Source organism: Gopherus evgoodei, chromosome 2, assembly GCF_007399415.2.
Source record: "Gopherus evgoodei ecotype Sinaloan lineage chromosome 2, rGopEvg1_v1.p, whole genome shotgun sequence".
Classification (NCBI taxonomy): Eukaryota; Metazoa; Chordata; order Testudines; family Testudinidae; genus Gopherus; species Gopherus evgoodei.
Genome location: NC_044323.1, coordinates 223,899,630 through 223,914,908, shown reverse-complemented (window position 1 = coordinate 223,914,908; position 15,279 = coordinate 223,899,630). Strand labels below are relative to the sequence as shown.

Genomic DNA, 15,279 nt, shown 5'->3' with positions numbered 1-15,279 from the left:
ACAACTGAAACATTTGTATGTTTCAGCAGAGATGTCTGTCACTCAAACAGATGTTAACCTATCAACCTCTCACATAATGACAGTCACCTTTATGACCTGAGTAAAGGTGCCTTTATTTTTGCCTGAAGCTGGCATTGTTGGTGGCTAATGAAATGGCTAATGGAATGGCAATATAGCAGAAAGAATGGTAAGGCTCCAGCAGTTTTTGGATGGTGGGCTGAATTTTCAGCAGCTACAGAAATTTGCCTCTTAAAACAGAAAGAAACATTCATGTATTGTGTAAGCACAATGTGCAAATATTGGACAGTATAATCCAGTGCTATTTTCATCAATATAAAAAACTCTAACACATAGAATAATTACTTAAAGAGCAGTTATCTGATTTACTTATAAAGGTTAATCTTGGCTATTTCCTCTAAACAGAGTATCAATTATATCACTCAATAGCAGCTTCTCATGTACAGATCGTTTCCTTTTTAAGTGAGTCAGCTCATCGCTAATACCATATAATTGCAATTCGTGCTTTGCCTCTATAGCACAAAAGGGTGCTGATCATAATGTACCGGTGAAAGTGCAATTTACGTAGAAGTAAATCAATAACACAGAAAATTACTCAGCTGATTACAACATACTCCCTCATATTGAATTTACTCCCAAGGTTACTGCCAGATTTAGTAAAGTGTGTCGGGGGGGGGAGGAAGAGACACACAAGTGTCAGGGTGTGTAAAGGAATTCCACAGCTAAGTATAACCAAATATTGTACAAACCTAACCAAATATTATAACTACTTCTCAGTGTGGGAAACCCAAGGAGTCACCATCTTGCACAGCACAGCCTCTGACTGCACTCTCCTGAGCACAGACTGCAGAGGCTGCTCCCTTTGCACACCTCAAGGGTTGCACTGCACTACCAATGAGGTTGGACATACTGGGGTGAGGAAATGTGCCCCATTTTAGTATGGTACATCCTGTGCAATCCCATGTGCTCCACAGAGCACAAGGAGGGATGCTTTCCTGCTATAAGCAAGTGGGAAATTCTGCACCTGAGACAATATTTCTCCCCAGTCTTCCCTTGGAGCTGCACAGTTCTCTACCATCCACAGCACTGGGCTGTCCTTTAAAGATGCAAGCATTTTCTTCTTACCTGTGCTTGAGTTTCTTGATCCTTGAAGAGTCATAGATTTTTTTTGTCATTAAGAGAAAATAAGATTAAAAACTGAGATCATAAAAAAATTAAAGCAATGCAGATTAGTTTAGGTATTTATTTGCAAATTGTCTAGTAGGTAGACATAAAATAGATTAAGACTTGATTTTACATATGTAGCGCCTTTCACACTCAAAGTGATCCTCCAACAGTACTTTGCAATAATGTTATAAACTGTGCTCAGAAAGCTACTGGAATGTTCCCTTAGCTTTTGCAAAAATATGATCCTTAAAAAAAGAAGGGAATACTGATGAGGTTACTATCTTCAAAAAGTGTGATGAATCCTTGAATTACCAGCTGGAGAGTATTTACAAATGGGCAGAAGAAGGGACACCTGTTTCATGATGAACTTGGTACTGCCTGTGTTTTAGCATCATGTAAATAATCCAGAGACATTTTAACACATAAGATATAAAAAATGTAGTATACATATAAAATTGGGAGAAGAAACTGCTTGATTTTAATCCAATATGGGCCCAAACTAACTTTGAATCCAACCCTTTATAATTTTCAAGGATGATTATATTCAGAACTGTGAATGCAAGCCCTTTCTCACTGGTATTAGAATGGATCTAGGATGGATCAAAAACTAGAAAAATTTGGATGCCACTGAAATTTCATGAGAACAGAGGATTTTGAAAGTTTCAGTCTTTAAGAGGGTGCCAGGCCTCTGAAATTTGGGTCAAAAATTTCACTTGGCAGCACTGAATATGTTACCATTGAATCCAAATTCAGCCTCTAGCTATGATTCAGCCTTAAATCTAAACCCTAACTCCATTATAAAACTAATTCTCAATTGAACAATATCTCAACACCATGTTAACCCTACAATCGTGATGCACATTCCATGTGGATCACAAATAAAAACTGAGAGTCCCATAGCTGGTGAGGGAACATACCCAGAATTAGCAGTAAGGTCTACAGCAGCTCAGAGACAGCTGAATTTGGCTCCTGTTGCCAGGAAGGGTGCAAAGTTGGTAGAAAGGCCTGGTTCAGGAGTTCTCTGGCAAGCTGTGAGGTAGATTTCAGATTGAGACCTGTCCATTGGCAAGCAGTTATGGATTGATTAGGATGTATAGCACAGAGGAGGGTTGGGGTACTCATGAAGGGGTAGTGTATGAGATCAGGACCTACAAATGGATATACACTACATGTCCTTTTACTGAGGAAAAAAATGTACATTAGTCTGCAGTGTTGTAAGGGTCAACAAAGAACCCAGTGTTACTTTTTGAACTCCCTCTAGCCTAACGATCTGTCTCTCAGGAGCTGACATTTCAGTGCTTCATACAAGAGCTGCAAAACAGCGATGAGCTCCAAGAAAAGGTGACATCTGTGTTTCCTGTTCCACCTTGGCAGATCAAATATAGAAGCCCTTGGCTATCACCTTGAGATATTCTAACCTTACTGCCTATCTGATAATGGCCTGATCCTCTTTCCACTAAAGTCACGGGATTTCTGCTCAATATGTATGAAACTGTAATTTAAATCCAGGTTTTCTTAAATTACTTGTATTTATTTTATTAGATAATTAGATATGGAGAACGGCTAGGGTTCAGAAGAAAATAAAAATATCATTCAGTTTAAGATTTTGCTTATTTTACAGTGGTATTTTCTTTACAGCCATCACTTCACTACTGTTATATTCTCCTTCCTCAGCCTCCCCTGACTTTATTCTCTCCATTTCCCAGAACCTTCCTGACACCCAGTCCCTTAAGGACACATCCTATTCCTATGACTCTTTTCCATCATAGAATCATAGAAGTGTAGGACTGAAAGGAACCTCAGTAGGATTTCAGTAGACAGGAATAAATAATAATTAAACCATTCCTGAGAGGTGTTTGTCTAACCTGTTCTTCAAAACCTTCAGTGATGGAGATTTCACAATGTCCGTCACCATTTTGTTCCAGTGCTTAATTACCCTGACAGTAAGTTTTTTAACCTAAGCAGAACACATAGAATGAAAAGGGAGAGACACAGACAGGCTGAAGACCTGCTGAAAACATAATGTCTGACCTTAGAAGCTGAGGTTTTGGGGTGAGAGGTGCAAGCTGAAAAGAGTGTTTCCTGGTGCTGCGATAAAATAAAGTTTTCCTGCTATTTGAGTCCTTCTGTGACTTTACCATTCTTTGTAAATAAACAGAACTGCATCAAAGAATTGCATCAATTTCTGCCTAACTGGAACAACCTAAGAGACCCCACATTTTCGGCTAGCTGTTCAGCTCAAAAAGGGCTAACGCTATTTTAGCTAGTGCTTTTATAAAATGATACTTCAGTATACATATATTTAATCACTTTCAATGACAATGAACTATTCTCTCCCTCTTCCACCTGCTAGTTTTTACAAAGTAAAGTTGTGGTACCAACTCAGTCTCTTTAAATGGGATTCACAGTCTATATTTAAACAAAGTTCACATTTCTGTCCATATTTTTGCACCATGAAAAAACAAACACCTAATATATTTGTAAATTTCACTGCCAACGGAAAATTCTGTATAAAGCTTCTATAGACCCAGATAAACATAGATGAAAAAGTCAACAAATTTATGTGCACCTGAAGCATTAATAATGTTTAAAATTAATAAAGTCAGATATTTCAGTAGCTGAAATTTTAGCAAAGGAGAATATTTATTAGAAAGCAAATGCCTACATATGCAAAAACAGCAATATCTTTTTTAATCTCGCTCAAACAATCTTTACATAGTCAGCAAAATATTTTGAATTTTACAATTCATTTTGATAGCCAAATACTCATACAAGCCATTCCTTATTTGTAATGGTAAAATATAATATTCTCCATAACTTGTTTATGAGCAGATTTATTTGTAATAAAAGTTAGATGAAGATATTTAAATTAGAATAGCTGGTCAATATGGGCTCAGGGCTATAGACAAGCATAGACGTAATTTTACTCACCTGAGTAGACTTATTTGCTTCATAGGGACTTCACGCATGCAAAGCTTTTCACATGTATTAGAGTAAGCAGGTTTGAGCCCTATCCTAGTTTCTCTTGTTCTTTAGTATATAGCACCTTATTTGTTCATGGGTTTTTAATTCGACGTATAAAATAAGGAAGCTATTTCCCTGAAATGGTTTGCACACTAAACAAATAAAAATATACAAAGTTTGAGCTAATCACTATAGCTAAATATAATTGTTAAGAAAATCCCCCAAACTAATTTCCAGTCAGATCAATTTCAGAGTTCAAGGTTTCTTATTACATGGGCACATTAATAATGTACTTTCATAAAGCAAAGCAGTTAGTTCCTGAATCCCCAGAGTTATTCAACTTCAGATAGACAATAACTCATTTTACTAAAATAAATGTGGAAATGAAAATTATACACAAGACCATACTTTAATAAGCAGATAAATAATGCACTGTTAATGGAGCAACAAAATGGCTTGATCCTTCTCTGAAGTTCATGTTGATGCTAGCTATATATTAGAAGACAGAAATTACCCCTAAATTTGTGTGTGACTGGAATCTTTTCCTCAAACAGATAGACAGTATTCCGTTAAGACCATACAATACTTATCTTCAGTAACAAACAACAACAACAAACAAACACTTTTGTTCAAATCAAGCCAGAAGGACATCTGATTTTGAATCATTGATCTCTCAAATTCCTGCATCCTCACAGTTTGGTAAATTATTTCCTTTTTATATATGAAATTCTCTAATTTGTCTATCTCCTTTCATACCTCCTTGATATTTTGGCTGTTTGCCTGAAATTTTCTACGGTAAGTCCTGAGGGAAAAATGAATTAATTGCAGACTCGTTTACAGATAGCATGTCAACAAGCTACTCAACTCAAGAAACTTATTTTTGCTTTTTAAGCCTATGAAACTCTAATGAAAAGAACCAAATGCCATTCTAAACACTGGTACCTGGAGGTCCAATAGCAGAAAGCATTGCACAGTTATGCACTAGCTTGCTGAGCCATTATCTATTATTTGTATATGTATTATTTTTTGTTGATTGGTAATTAATGTTGAGCAATGAATTCATAAAAAAAAATCCTGATCATTCAAACCTTAACTTGCTAGTTATCTGTTTTTACTAAGCAATTTTCTTTCCTTATTTTCAGATCAGTCAGCAGCAATCTTTATGCTACAGAATACTAAGTGATTTTACAGTAACTGTTCTTGAATAAGTTCGAGGTAATTGACATCTTCATGAAAACAGAAGTCTTACAGCTAGTTGTCATTTTTTTTTCTTTTTTGTTTCCATTTTTTTTTTAGCGTTCTCTCTCACTTCTGTGGATGACTAATATCTTTTAGGAAGAGTGAGAGGGAGGAAAATTTCCTTTAAAATCCAAGCCAGCTTTAATAATGAAAGTGTCACCAAAGAGGAGAATTCCTCAGAATGTCTTCATTCTCAAGACACAATAATCCTACCCCTCTTTTCATTATAAAAGTAGAAACAAACAGAGATGTATTTAGGAAACAATGGGCAAAATCCTACTTTTCTTGAATACCACAACACCCTTTTAATTCAATTATCTAGTGCAGGGATCGGCAACCTTTCAGAAGTGGTGTGCCGAGTCTTCACTTATTCACTCTAATTCAAGGTTTCACATCATGCCAGTAATACTTTTAACGTTATTAGAAGGTCTCTTTCTAGAAATCTAGAATACATAACTAAACTGTTGTATGTAAAGTAAATAAGCTTTTAATATGTTAAAGAAGCTTCATTTAAAATTAAATTAAAATGCAGAGTCCCCCGGACAGGTGTCCAGGACCCCGGCATTGTGAGTGCCACTGAAAATCAGCTCGCGTGCCGCCTTCGGCATGTGTGCCATAGGTTGCCTACCCCTGATCTAGTGTAAAGGAAGCTAATTAAGATCTAGCATCCCTATCTTCTCTGGAAAAAAACAAAAACAAAAACAGAGCAACAAAACAATTCCAACACAGGTGCTATGAGAATTATAAAATTTCCAAATATTTCTTTTTCTTACCTGCTGGTTTACGGGAAAATTCCTGTTGATTTTTTTTATCTATAAAAATTAATAAAAATTGATTAATAAATATACTAAATAAATGCAACAACGAAAGGCATTGTGGATGACATGTGAAACACTTTTGAGATGTTGTCCTCCAAATTACACTGGTGTATATCAAGAGTAACTCCACTGAAGTTAATGGACTGATACCAGCATCTAACTGTTGTTAATGAAAGGAGAATTCCTTAAACCAGTATATTGGACTGAGTGAAACAATTGTCCAAGCTTATAGAAATTACAGTACATGCAACTTTCTTTCTGAACATTACAGAATCAATGGAAAACACTGCTATTAATCTCTATTTTTAGAAATTCGCAAACCTTAATTTTAAGTGTAACTTTCGGGTAATATTTCTGAAGCATCAAAATAGCTAACATCATGAGAACAGCTCTCAGTCCTTGAAATCATTGAAGGTACATTGGTCTAATAAATAGCAAATACCTACCCTTCCTAAAAACACAAATTAAAAAGTAGAGATGAGCCCACACTAAGCCCATGGAATCATGGGAAGTTCAGATGTCATGGCTAGGTGCTACCTCTATTTGGGTAGCACCAAAAGCCCAAAGCACAACACTTCCAATTATGAGAGAATCTGAATATGCAACAGACTTAGCTGTCCCTGCTAAGAAGAGTAAATTCACGTGTGTGTGTGTGTGTGCGCGCACACGTGCACGCACGCACACACTTTCAGAACAAGCTTAAAGGGAGCAAATCTTGTAACTCTACCATCTGCATGAGACCTTAGATTTGATTGCTAGGGTTTATTTTTTTCTCTCCTAAACTATCTTACTGCCAATAGTTTCTGAGTCTCGGGGGAAATGAGAAAAACACTATTCAAACATTAGAGGATCAACCGTATTGTAAACTAGGCATCAATGGCAAAGCCAGCCAGGTCCCCAAACCAGAACATAACATTTACACTACTCCAATGTAATGTGTGACATTTTATGGGAAGATAAGATGAATCACTAGAGAATGTGTTTCCTCCAAAGTTTATAATCTCGTCTAAATAAACATCCACACATAAAGTAGAAAGATGCACTTCAATGGGTAAACTTAAAGAAGAAAAAATGTACTTTTCCACAGTATCAACTCCCTCACCGGGTCATCAAGCAGGTATTAAACACTTTGCAAGTCTTGAACAGCCAGTTCCCACAGCTTTGTTATCAAAGCATATTTAACACTGTCAAAAATTTGCCAGCAGCTGCTGAATTTATTTTGGGTTCTGGGTTCACCCTGACCCCAAAATGTCACGAGTTTCAAAGCAAAGCCTCCCCACAAAAGTCTTAGTATCCTTCGTCTTCTGGGTTCATTCATGTCCAGGGAAAGAGAGTTGGAAGAGGAATATTCCAGTTGTTCCAAGATACTCAGTACAATTATTTGACACTAACTATCCTAAGGCACTTTTCTCAAGAGCAGGTATATTAAATATAGGCTACATCTACACTTACTGCAGTGAGTAGAGTGCAGACACTAGATGCTCAGTTAGCATGGATATAAACAGGAGCGTAGATGGTGAGACGTTTCTTAGATGAGTAGAAGAGAGTGCCCTACACACCTGAACCCATAAGACATATACCCTACATGGCTCCTACCTGCCCAACCAGTGTCTCCCACATCTACACTGCTATTTTCAGCAGTGTGGTGTCCTGCTGCATCCCTGATGCCAGTGACCTTCCATACCACAATGAAAAGTTCCAGCAGTGGGGTAAGTTTCTGGCAGAGGGGAGGCAGTGGAGGAAAGTTCTAGCAGGGGGAAGCAGTGACAAAAAGCGCAAACAGCAGCCAGAGCATTTTCCCACTGCCTCCCCTCTACCAGAGCCGTTCACTGTGACGTGTAACTACACGTATAGTGCCTGCACTCTACATGCCACTGTAAGAGTAGCCATAGCCATAGCCATATAATAGACGATGTACAAAGATTTTAAGCCTTATGGGTTTTGTTCCTAAATTCAACATCTATAGAATACCCCTCAATAACTGTACCCATCACTACCTGTAGGTACCATTAAAGTCTTGCCATAATTAGGGCCCTACCAAATTCACAGCCATGAAAAACATGCCACAGACTGTGAAATCTGGTCTCTCCCCAAGAAATCTGATCTTTTGTGTGCTTTTATCCTATACTATACAGATTTCACAAAGGAGACCAGCGTTTATCAAATGGGGGGTGCTGACCCAAAAGGGAGCTGCAGAGAGGTCACAAGGTTATTTTAGGAGGGTTGCGGTCTTGCCACCCTCACTTTGTTTCCTTCAGAACTGGGCAGCTGGAGAACGGCGGCTGTTAGCCAGGCACCCAGCTCTGAAGGCAATGTCCAACCAGCAGCAGCACAGAAGTAAGAGTGGCATGTCAGATCACGCCACCCTTACTTCTGCACTGCTGGGCGGCTAGAGAGTCACAGCTGCTGACTGAGGGCCCACCTCTGCAGGCAGCAGCGCAGAAGTAAGGATGACAATACCATACCATGCACTTACTTCTGTGCTGCTGCTGGCAGTGGCTCTGTTTTTAGAGCTGGGCTCCCATCCAGCAGCTGCCACTCTCCTCTGAAGCAGCACCAGCACCAGCAGCAGCACAAAAGTAAGGGTAGCAGTACTGCAACTCCCCCTATAATAACACTGCGACCCCTCCCACAACTCCTTTTTGGTTGCAGGCCTGTAAAGTTGCTGTGTAAATGTTTGGGCTCAGACTGGCGCCTGAGCTGTGGGACCCTGAGAGGTGGGTGGGTCCCAGAGCCCAGGCTTCAGCCCAAGCCCAAAAATCTACACAGCAATGTTAGTCCCAAAGCCCAAGCCTCGCGAGCCCAAGTCAACTAACCTGGGCCTGCCACGCCCATGCTTTTATTCTGGTGTAAGACGTACGCTTAGGTGCTTAAGGCCAGGATTTTTTAAAGGATTTAGGCATTGCTTAGCTGAGCTATGCCTAACTCCTAGATACCCTCTGCATCAAGAAGTTTTCAGCCCCAAGTTCAGCTTCCCTATAGAGTATGTGAGGATAGTTAAGCACCTAAAAAAGGGATTTTAAGGAGCTGGCGAGCTGAGCTGGGAACTGTCGAAGCTAGCCAACTGTTGCTGATTCAGTGCATGGGGCTGACAGGACAGACAGAGGTGCCTCCCTCTGCTCAGGATCGTCAGCCATGAACACCTTCTGGAACTTAGACACCTGAGCCAGGTCAGACACTTTAACTAGCCCATGTCATAGTAGCCAAAATTACATTTCTTTCTCTCTCTCACACTCATTCTATGTTTCCCTGTGCCCCTGGCTGTCTTGTGTGTGTGCTGTGCTGCCCCTCCCTATCAGTGGTCTGCATCTGACCTTCCTCATGCAAGAACTCACCTGAGGCATGGGAACCAGGGGGGCCTGAGCCAAGTCCTTGAAAATATCTGCGGAGCCTACACGGTAGACTTAGTAGTCTATCTGCCTGCTAATGTGCCTAAACCACTTTAAAAAAATCTGAACCTTAGGCTCTTAAGTCCTGGGACTTAGACATTTTTGAAAATGTTTACAATTTGCCTGGAAGAAAATATAAAAAAAGATAGACAACCTACCAAAAACTTTACACTAAATTGATCCTAACTCCTTGATGAATGTAAAGAACACAGGAGTAAAGCAAACATGGCTGAGTAATTTGTTGATCTGTAGAGATTTTCAGAGGCACAAAGGGAATTTAGGCATTTAACTTCCATTGAAAGTCAACAGGAAGTGGGTACCTAAATCCCCTCTTGTGACTTTGAAAATATTTCAGTTAAATAAGAAACAGTTTACGGCAAATGCTAACTATTTTAATTAAAGTTCCTGCACAGACAAGTTTAACTAGATTTTATTTTTTGAGTGTAACAAATATTTTCCAATTAAAGAAGTTTTGCTGTAATTACCAAGTTCTACATTTTACAGACACATTGCCTGAATTATTTTACTCTGGGTAGCAACAAATATCTTCCTTCCATTATACTTAATTGTTGATCTTCTTACTCTTCATAATGTGATACTCTCTAATAAATGCATTGTAATATTGAAAATTATGGAGGATGCAAAGAGTGCTTGTTTACTTTACAGTAACTGGAGTTTTTCGAGATTTTTTTTGTCCACACACGTCTTCATGCACATGAACGCAGATTCTTGTAGCCACCTGTGTCTGTTGGGGCTGCATATGCACCCTGCATACCCCCCTTATCTCCTCTATGATGGTACAGCATCAGACATATCCAACAAAACATGCAGATCTGTCTTTGCCATCAATTAGCCTTCTGTAACCACTGCTTTCAATACATTGCTCATCTCTTGGAAACTGTTAATACGTTGAAGAAAAGTCCTACTTAGCCAGTAAAGGTTAGTAACTGGCTATTCAAATGTGCAAACTGCAGATGAATAAACTTCCCCCCCCCCAGAAGATTCATCGCCTTGCCTCCTTATCTCTGGGTGTAGATCTAGGGGGCCTGGGTAACTTAGATTTTTCATGAGTGGCTCTTATAATTGAAGACCCAGGCACTAGATATCTAAAATGACTACCTGCAATCAGACCTCTTAGTTATGACCAAAATAGTTAGGGGTCTTTGGCTGGCTCAAGAATGCCTTCATTACTGGGTCTGGCTAGATGACTTTGGGATACCAGGTGTAAAATGTCAAATAATGTATGAGACCTCTCCTGAATGACCTCCAGGAGATTTCCAGAAAGTCTGTTGTTCTTGTAAGGAGGTGCTGGAAGGCCCTGATATAATTTATCATGGGTGTGTTAAATGTAATGATGGCCTTGCCATATAATCATCACCTGACATGAGGAATAGGCTGATCCTCATATTCCTCCACGAGGTCTTCCTCCTCGCTAAGAGGTTCTTGTTCATCAGAATGAAGAAGCTCCTGAAGAGATGATAGTATCTCCCTAGTAGGAACTGTAGGAGGGGATGATCTTATTCTGGATCTCAAAGTTGACAGATAGGGAGCAGATGGCATAGGCTGAGTTTTCATGGAAACCATTAGGGCCAGGCCTGTGCCCCATAAGGGAAGGGCATATGGTGTCACAAGGGAGGGAGCATGGGATCTGTGGAAATAGGGACTTTGTCCAGAGGCACTCCCAGAAATCAGTCCGGGTGAGGGAAGGAGATCTCCTAAAAGATGGGTGCCTACTACCATGCAGAGAAGAGAATGAAGATGAATAAAATCCTCCTAATGGGGAAGAGCCCTGATGTGTAGAAAGAGCAACAGCCTTAGATGTTATCGTACAAGAGATATGTACTGGTACAGTCAAAGTTGAGTGGAGAGATATTTTCATCTTTAGTACCTCGGGCTCCAGGAGAGCTCTAGCTGCAGTAGACAAAGGAGAGATGTCCAGCAATGGAGACTCAGGTTCAGAAGTGATCATTAGGTCTGCCGGAGATGGGTACACCTCCACAGCATGTGAGGGAGGTGGGACTGATGATGACAAAATACTGTGATCATGAGTCCCAGAAGTCTTGACAGAAAGCAGTACCAGCAACTGAGGTATATGGCACAGATGACAATGGTATTGAGGAAGCTTTGTTGATCACTGAAAGTACACAACATGCAACCAAAGCTGAGGAACACAATTCCCCACCCTAAGATGACTACAATATCAATATGGTTTTAAAGGAGCTGATTTAGGTAAGTCAGCAAGTTCAGACTCTGCCTTCTTCTTGGCTGGTACTAGGGTCGGCATTCAGTACTGAGTCCCACGTAAAGATCTTTCAGGCTTTGGGCATCAGGGCTGAGAGCTGTTTGTTAGTAGCAGGCAATCTTTTAGAACCTGCCAAGGCTCTTATATTCTGGAATGATGTCTCTTGTAGCCAGAGCACTTTTTGAAAATGGCTTTGAAGCAGGAAGTGGCTACTCCTGAAGGGGCACCTCAGCATCAGACACGAGGCAGATTTTTTCAACAAAAAACAATTTTAGATGGGCATCACAAGGCTTCTGTGTGTGATTCGTAAAATAATTGCAAATGGCTCACTTGCTAGGGATCTGAGTCTCTTCCAAACAGAACAAACCCTTTTTGTGGACATCATTAGCAGGCATAGCAGTCCCCCAGGCAGTGCAGATCTTAAAGCCTGGAACTGGCACTCTCATTCCTCAGTACCAAGGCGAGACAAAGAAAAAACCTCGTTTGTTTGTTTTTTGCCACTGTGCTTAAAGGAATTTATCCAAAGTTATAAAAACATTCCACTAACTCTAATAACCATCTTAACTAAACAAAGCTGTGGGGAATCAGAAGGATGCCTTAAGTTCTGATTTGCTCCCAGAGGCAGCAGGAATGAACTGAGTAGCAGTTGGGGCTGCTCCGTATTTTAAACCCTGGTTGTAGGTGATGTGGGCTGTATAGAGTGTGTGAGCAGCCCCAATAGACACTGCTGGCTAAATGATTCTAGGCTCAGGACCATGAAACACACACACCTACAGTGGGATCCATGTAGCCAAATGGTAGGAGGAGGGTCCTAAACCAGAACATCAGTGATGTTCCAATGACAAGACCACATTTGAAATTCAATTCAAATGTATTTATTGGACTACATGACTGAATGGCCATATGTTAAAGGCCCTGTATCTTGACATGTGAACACCTTTGCTTAAATGAAAACTCTTGGCACAAGTTTAACTGTAGCATCACTACTGGTCCATCATAATTAAGGCTAAGATGTTGTCACAGATATTTTTAGTAAAAGTCACAAACAGGTCATGGGCAATAAACAAAAATTCATGGAAGCCTGTGACCTGTCCCTGATTTTCACTAAAAATATCCCTGACCAAGTGGGAAGGCGGTTCAGCATCCACTGTTGTTGGGGCTGTGAGTGCAAGCTCTGTGTCCCCACCATGCAGTAGTTGAGCAGCTATGGGGTGGGGCTCCACTGCCCATGGAAGCAGGGAGCTCTGGGGTCCCTTGCCACCCATAGGGGCTGGGCTTCTGCAGGGTCCCCTCGTCCCTCATAGCATAGGGAAGGCTGGGAGTTCCAGCCCCGGGGCAGAAAATGTCATGGAGGTCATGGAAGTCATGGATTCTGTGACTTCTGTGACCTCTGTGACATAGTCATAGCCTTAATCATAATAAATGTGTTTGTATTATAAGCACCACTTCATGTTGGGATGCCTGAGTTTCTATACTTGACATAAATGGAAGTACCAGCAGTTACAACTGACAGAATCCATATTATTGAACGTACAAAGGAACTACAATATCAGAAAGCTACCATGGCTGTTTCTGGAAGTGACAAACACATTATGTTTGATTTACTGCTGAAGATATACCAAGAGGACTTACAAACAAATGGGAAAAAAAACCAACTAGACTAACCTTGGAAAGAAGTACAGTTGGTGTCAAGACTATCTTGGACAGATTAAATGGAATAATTGTAGTTTATATCATATTTCTGGTAGCTTATGGTGCATAGTTACTAAAGGTCTCAGTCATTTTGACTGGAAAGAAGCAGTCAAAGGCAACACAGCAAAACATCACCTCACATGTGTGTATAATATATTCCTCGAGTATCCAAACTTGTAATTTAAAGTGGTTTTACTACATGCCTAAGAAAAACAGCATACAATGCAAATCTGTGTACATGATTTGCAGATGAGCAACATTCCTTTTAGCTTTTGATGAAGAAAATTAGATAGACCTTTGAGTCAAGATGCAGTACATACAGTAACTTCCAACCCAACCAGCTTCACTTCATGTGTGAGGGCCTCTTATTTGAAATAGGATTCTGCTTTACATATGTTAAAATTATGTACACTAGACTGTCTTCATCCATGGATACTTTCAGGAACCTACACAGCAGCTGCAGCACCATTCTCTAGAGAAACTAGCTTTGGGAGGCAGTAAGAAGTCTCTTATATATACTTTGTTATTTTTTATTTGAATTCCTAATGCTCAATATAGTTTCTAAAAATGTAAGGAAAAATTCCCATTAAAATTTGGTCTTATTTTTCAGTGGCATGATATTTTACCTAGTTGGTCGTTATACTCTTCTATTAATGGAATGGAAGTCCAGGACCCACGTTCGGTTTAAAACAACAGTTCTAAACTCTCATAGTAAGAACAAGATGCAGCTTGTCTAGAGGTTAGAGCAAAAGATTTGGCACTGGGAGTCTGTAAGTCTGTTCCCCAGTCTGCTGCTGATTTACTGTGTAACCTTAATCAAGTCATTTAATCACTCCGTCTCATTTCCCTCATTTGTAAAATGATGATGATAACTTATCCACCTTTGTAATGGCTCTGAAAGCTTCCAAGGATGAAAAGTGCTATGAAAATGCCAAATATTCTTCTTCTCATTTAATGATTATGTTAGGATTAAGAAATGTCACTGATCAAATTTGTTTAAGTAGTCTTTGGAGCTGGGGCCAATATTTTTTCAAAATGTAAATATATATGCCACATTTTTACAATTACTTTGTGCTATAGATTACTATTTAATCTGTTATCGTACTTTTGCTTTTAATATAAACTGGCTTATACTGTAGCAACAGAGATATTTACATAGACACATATGAGAGCTGGAGGAGTATGTCTTGAAAATTATTTTCTATATTATACATTTTCCTCATGAGTTTGTAGCTCCAAATTAAGATGGGTGGGCGGTCATGCTGCAAAAGTCACTTCTATATTTGAATGTCCCCCACATACAGGGTTGGTCTGATGCAGGGTTTTGGGGAGAGAAGGTGGCAATTTAAAATATCAGGGATTAGAATCTTATGGGTATCCCTCCTGCATTCTATTTAGAATAATTGATGCTTTCATAACTGCATAGAATTAAATAAAAAACTAACAGCTGGCTCACATTCTCTTGCTTATCCCCACTTTATTTGCTTTCAGGCGCTTGCCTGCTATTATAGATTTCATGGTAAACTCAGTACACGCTTTGGCCAAATGTCTTTAGTAGACTGAGTAAAATGACTTTACTTCAAATTCTTTTAAAAATGCAGTAGCCGACATTTAAGCACACAGGTATGGACTAGGACATTGACCAGCTTTGTATTCAGTGTGTTCAGGTTTGCAGGTTCAGGAGTTTGGTAAATCAATGAAATTTGGCAGTTTGGCATCAATGTTTTCTAAGATGGAAGGGTAGTAGAAG

At 39.6% G+C, this 15,279-nt stretch overlaps 1 protein-coding gene across 3 annotated transcripts in view; it reads right to left on the bottom strand.

The window, feature by feature from the left end:
* SNTG1 (syntrophin gamma 1) overlaps positions 1-15,279 on the bottom strand; it is a 567,484-nt gene that overhangs the window by 133,960 nt on the left and 418,245 nt on the right. For all 3 annotated transcript variants that reach the window (XM_030553070.1, XM_030553068.1, XM_030553071.1), the window contains one exon: positions 6,162-6,200. In XM_030553070.1, coding sequence (XP_030408930.1) covers positions 6,162-6,200 — 39 coding nt within the window. The remainder of the gene's footprint in view (positions 1-6,161; positions 6,201-15,279) is intronic.